The following is a 6,000-nucleotide window of genomic DNA, read 5'->3' as shown; positions in this document are numbered from 1 at the left end:
TGATGTCAGACGCGGTCGAGTGGATAAATGTGAGTTCCTTGTTTACCTACAGCATGCAGGAAGGGAGACCGAGGGCACATACAGTAGCCATGGGCATAGAAAGGGGACATTGAAAGCAAATGTTGTTGAAATATACGTCATGATAGAGGAAACCATGTTGAAACTATCAGTTGGGATGGTAATACAATGAGGCAAAGTAAAAGATACAGACACGAATATTTTTTGCGAAGGCAGAAAATATTGCTTACTCTGCACTAAACACGAATGCTTCAAATATTAAGTACTTCACACATTCTTTAACTATATCTATAACGATTTTAACATGGATTATTGTGCCCTCTGAAGTCTAAATTACCATTGTAGACGTGTCTTGAAGACAAGTGGTAGCCGCTGTGCGGATCTTTTCTGTTTTGTATGGACAGCGGTCTGGGCTGACATTCCGAAATGGCTACCGAAGTTGTGTGACGGGACTACCACTGCGTATAGTCCTTCCTTTGTGTTTAGTAAGCTGAGAGCGGCCGCAGTGACAGTAAGCGGGCAGAGAGGGGAGGGCAGCCAGGGAGCTGCACACAGTCACAGCGGAGGAGTCTGCGTTCAAGTGTAGGTGTGTGCTCCCTCACCCACAGCACCTGCAGCCCCTCGGGGGCGCCTCCTGCCCCGAGTCACTCTCTGTTTGCGGTATGTTCTCCAGGAGGAACCATGGAGACCTCAAGAAATCTACACAGAAAGTTCTGGACCCGAAGAAGGACGTCTTGACCCGCCTGAAGCACCTGCGAGCCGTGCTGGGTAAGAGAGTGAGGGGGTGGGGAGAGGAGATACTCGGAGAGAAGGGAGGGTGCGAGGTAGGCTCTGTTGTTACCCCTGGCAAAGCACATCACCATTGTTAGTACTCCAAACTGTAAAACACACTTTGTCAAGCGTAACATCCCTACACTTTCACGGCCGTTCAGCACCGCTGGCAAAGTGCACTATGTAAAAGAGTAGGAAGACTCTACTTCTGTGCAAAGCCTCACACAGAAACAAATACTTAATTGAGTAAGTGGCAGATACGTTAGGTAAATCGATCCCAGTAAGACGTGCCAATGTTGTGCCAATAAAAAGTACCTTAGACCCGCTGAAAAGAGCTGGCATAATCTAATTGAAAGAGCGAGTAGTTTCAGCACTTCTGTACAATATAGTATGGTCCTTTGAGAAGCTCCTATACTGACAGACCCGTTAAAAGTTCAGCCATGAAGCTTAGCTTTGTTGCTACACGTTGAAAAGTATAACCCACAGAGCGGTAAATGGGCTTTCTGTTAAACAGTATGAACAGCATGGCAGGTAGATAAGCTTGGCCAAATGACTGTTACACGTCTGCAAGCCATTCCAGCACTTTTTCATAGATCAGGTATGTTGTGGAGTGCTGCCACTATCCCTTGATCAAATAAAGCATTAAGATATTCGAGGCCTGGCTGCAACCACCCATCTAAAGAATGTTTGTTGTAAATTCACGTTTCATGGCTCATATTAAATACACGCCCATCCGCTTGCGTCTCTCTGCTAATCCTTCAACAACAGGAGTACCAGGAGACGCCGCATTTCGTGTGGCCGTTGTAGATGTCTCATAAGATGGCACCAGAGCCCCCCCTCTTCTATCACTTCCTGCCGCAATAGTGTATACAAACGCACCCAGATCTCCTGCACACTTCAGTCATTTGCTGCCCCTCGTGTCTTTTATCGCCTGTCTACTATTGCAAATAAAGTTCTACTCCATCTGTCACAATACTTGAAGTGATGTCCCCATGAGTGCGAGTAGACTTCTCTGGACTGACCAGTGCCTTTTTTTTTCCTTGCACGCACACTTAAAGCACATTCGGCCGACTGACCGTAGCGTAACTTGTTCTGTTCTTTTTGAGCAGTGGTCTCCCGGTTTAGGAGAACCTGCCAATAAATATATAAAAACAATATTATCTTTGGTTGGCAGTATTATGCTTAGCCTTAGTTTTCTGCTTACAAGCGCACAAAGGAAAAACAAATACGTGCTTGGCGTTAACATTTCAAATGAGGAACTAGGGAAGCATGTCTTTATGCAGTACATTTTCTTTCATCTCCATCTTAATTATTCTAGGTTTCTACGAATTGGCAACATATAAATGCGTGTTGACTTGGGATGTTGACCGCCAGGCCCGCTCTGTTCAGCCAGTTTCAATGATTGGTCTAGCTGTAGGCTACTGCTCTGTCTTTGCTTTCATAATACTGTTAAAACTGTCAGTTTCAGGATTTTTGATTTATGTTCTTTGATTTTTTTTCCACTTTACTTTGAAATACACTTTAATAGTTTAATACTTTCTTTAAAGCCATTCCTTATTTTAAATCTTCTACCCCCAACTCTTAATGCAAGTTTTGTCTTGTAAGCTCATTTGTTTTAGAACCACATCTTTGCTAAAACCCACTGGCCTCATTTGAGTAAATGAAGCCTTTGCTATTTCTGACGGCTTACATGTAAGTCTCTGTATGTCTTTTCATAGTAGCGAAAAAACCTTATATAGCAATAAACTGAAGTGTAAACTGAATAGACCGCTATTTTGCTAGGGATACTGGAGAATGGGAAGATGAGTCTTCCCCTTACTGTCTTCTTGCAACTGCTTTATTGCTGAATTTGTGAGGAAAGTAATCTACTCTCAGTTGTGTTCTGGATGGCACAGTCCCTACTGAAAACGTTTGTTGCCTCAGACATCATTAGTTGTATGAATGATACGTATAGTAGCATTACTCCATTCTTGTATATGCTTCCAAGATTGAGAGAGATTTCATTGGTTCACTAGATACAGTATGCTTAATTATTTAAACGCAGTTAGGATACATTTTATTTTGAGCAATCATTGTGATATTTGTTTGAGGTAATACTGCTGGTGCATAGGGTTCAGTTTAAAGGTGGAGGGGTGACAATTTATTTTTAGGTGGTGGAGTGAATGCTGTAGATGAGCAAAATACTTTTGGAGCTTTAAAATTACAATTCCCTTATTTGAATTCCACATGTTTAATGCGTTTGGAATAAGGATCCAAATTTCCTTGCACCACATTTGGTGAGGTTTATATCTTGAGATAATCTTATAGATTGTGTCGTTGCCCTGTCTTCAGGTGTGTCACACATGTCTTTTGGAAGGGTTCAGTGGACAGCTCATTAAATCGGAGAATGATGTCAGCAAGCTCCCATAGCTTATTGCATTTGTACACCAGTATTGCATGGTATTGACCTGGTGACTGATCAGGCTGTTGGAAACAGTTTAACAGTGTATTTTTTAATAAACACTTGACTTCTTAACGACGCTCTGGTATTCTTTAAAATGCAACTTAGTGACAAGTTGGCTGCTTGCCCCAAGCATGACAGAGTGCTGCTTAATGGACCTAGGGCAGCTCAACACATTATAGTTGGACCAGCCAGGGAGTGGTACAGAAGGAAAATGTAGGCTACACTGCTGCATTAGCATGCAGTCAACCTTTAGGTTTTATGATGTCTGTGGTGGAAAAAGCTCTGGTCCTTTCTTACATTGCGAGTTTCAGAGGACAGAGTGCTGCTGTGCTTACAGATGTTAATACAATACACAAGTACCCACTACACCATAGATTATAAACACTGTTTAAGGTAAGACGCATACTCATATTGCACCACTGTCCATTACTAATATGGACTGTTTGTGCATCTCAACCTCTACATGAGGATGTACCCCCTTTCTAGTATTGTCTGTACACTCCCTGAGAAAAGAACACAAGCCAGTGAAATTACGCAACCAGGGACTAATTCTATCCATAAAAGTTACCGTTGCGATTTACAATTGAAAACACCTTTTGGTTTTGATCATATATTTTACATTCCACATAAATTAATACTACACACTTTCACAACACTTTAAACTTTCTGGTATGTAGATAAGTTTCCACACAAATAAGTGTCCATATCCATTAGTTTTCAACATGAAAAAACAAACTTTCGCAAAAATATATACTTGTACAACATAAATGAGTATCCACAAAAATAACCATCAAACACATTCACATCAGTGTTCAACTGTTTAGGTTACGTGTGGGAGATTTTGAGTGTCTCCACACACTTATTCCTTCATGTATAATGAGGCCCTATGTGGATGGGGCATAAACCTTGAGTCATTTGTCAGGCTATGTAAGTAAAATATTTAATCCAACTCATAGTCCACAGAGACAGTATTTTCTTTAAACTAACTGGCCCCTATGCCACATTATTATAAATTATGCCAACGCCTTTCCATCTTCAGGATGGGATTACAATTTAACGGAAGGTCTTCTTCGGGGCAGAAATGCCTGTAGCTTGTAGTACACTTTATGCTAGACATAAAAAAGGGAATAAAACACAATTACTATGGTGCCTTTATGGGAGCAAGTAACAAAATATGGGAGGTGTTTTAAGAAAGCTCACCATACCTTCGAAAATTCCAAGGGTCCCATTATATAATCTTGTTGCCAAGGGAGATGGGTTCATAGCAAAGCAATATTGCTTATGAGGTAAATAAGAAAACCACACAATTTAGACATTATTGATAGCCTAAACCTTCCTATGAGGTTGGAGAAACACACAAGTCATTTAAAACTTACAGAGTATGATTTGGAAGAGCCCATGTGTGAGTCGAAGGGTCACTGGGAACAATTTTTGTATAATAGCTTGCCTGTTCGGGAAACACAACTAAATTAAGACCGGGTGTGCATGATTGCAAGGAGAAAGGAGGTATTACGCCTCCGCACTACAGAGAATGGTCTTAACGGACTGGCTGAAATTGAAAACAAGCAATAGGAATATGCGTCTTACTTGAAGCAGTGTTTATAACGTATGGTGCAGAGGGGTACTTGTGTATAGTATTGATTTAAGTATGCCTCCCTTCCCCCCATTTCCACATATGATCATCTCCCATATTATTGTGCTTACAAATGTTTTCAATGCCCTTCATCGGCACTTGCCCATTTCATGAGCTAAATTGAGCTTAGAGGAATCATGGAAGGAGGCACATCACGGATGAGAAGTATGGTGCTGCTGCTGCGGTGAACCGTTTTCTTTTGGGCTGATTGGTGATTTTCTCCTTCTTACGTGACAGTCTGCTTCTTTTCCCTGGTGACCGACTGTTGGGTCACCTAACATTACCAAGGGTGGGATTTTTAAATACAGTACCCTGCATAGTACTTATATGCTTTATTTACAGTTTCTTTGTGATTCTCATCCAATATTTGATTCTATACTCCTAGACAACAAACTTAAAATCTGTAGTCACACTTACTTTTTTCCTGGCTTCTACAAGTGAGACACCTTTGCCTTGAGGAAAGGGGATTAGCATATTTGAAAATCACGCATCGGCCTTGAATACGGTATACCTCTCAGCAGTGCAGAATAATGCACTTTTCTTAATGCATTGGGACTTGAGCGATACCATGTTATTTTTTTTGCATCTAGGGGTGAGTGCCCAACGACTGGTGATCAAAGTGTGGTGTGAATCTTAGAAAAATAATTGAAAATCGCTTTGCCGTATCAGTGAATATTGTTGTGGAAACGCAAACATTAGACACAGGGCTAGCGAAGTGTTGTGAGACCATAAAGCAGTTCGTAATCAGACTACAAGAACATGCTTAATTTTGTAGCCACACGGACATTGTGGAGCACTTTATTATGGGAGAGGCCAGTTGAGTTTTCAGTTTGCTGAAAAGAAAATGAAGGGTAGGCTATGGTGAAGTATACATCCTTAGTTAGAGGAAGCCATTGTCATCATTAAGTTCCTTAAAGATTTGGATGAATTCATTAAGGAGAAGAGTGAAAGCAAAGATGAGTGGTTTAGAAAAATCACGTTGTAAAGGGAGTTAAGAAGTTGAAAGAGGAAAGAGTGGGTGAGGAACACAAGACAAAAGGGTGTGAGAGCAATTTTCATGGGTCTGATTGAAATATTTGTTTTGATATTGGTAAATAAATACATTAGAATTGTGGAAGTAAGGGTCGTTTTGAAT

At 41.0% G+C, this 6,000-nt stretch overlaps 1 protein-coding gene across 5 annotated transcripts in view; it reads left to right on the top strand.

The window, feature by feature from the left end:
- The first annotated feature begins 522 nt into the window (after positions 1-522).
- Positions 523-6,000, top strand: part of RALGAPA2 (Ral GTPase activating protein catalytic subunit alpha 2) — a 1,651,508-nt gene continuing 1,646,030 nt past the window's right edge. For 3 of the 5 annotated variants that reach the window (XM_069234347.1, XM_069234345.1, XM_069234344.1), the window contains exon 1: positions 545-786. In XM_069234347.1, coding sequence (XP_069090448.1) covers positions 681-786 — 106 coding nt within the window. In that variant the 5' untranslated portion in view covers positions 545-680. Of the gene's footprint in view, positions 787-6,000 lie in introns of all 5 variants that reach the window. The other 2 variants (XM_069234346.1, XM_069234343.1) reach the window with 1 other exon arrangement.

Source organism: Pleurodeles waltl, chromosome 5 (assembly GCF_031143425.1).
Source record: "Pleurodeles waltl isolate 20211129_DDA chromosome 5, aPleWal1.hap1.20221129, whole genome shotgun sequence".
NCBI classification, from domain to species: domain Eukaryota; kingdom Metazoa; phylum Chordata; class Amphibia; order Caudata; family Salamandridae; genus Pleurodeles; species Pleurodeles waltl.
Note: the sequence above shows the minus strand (reverse complement) of the source record. Positions and strands in the feature narration are given on the sequence as shown.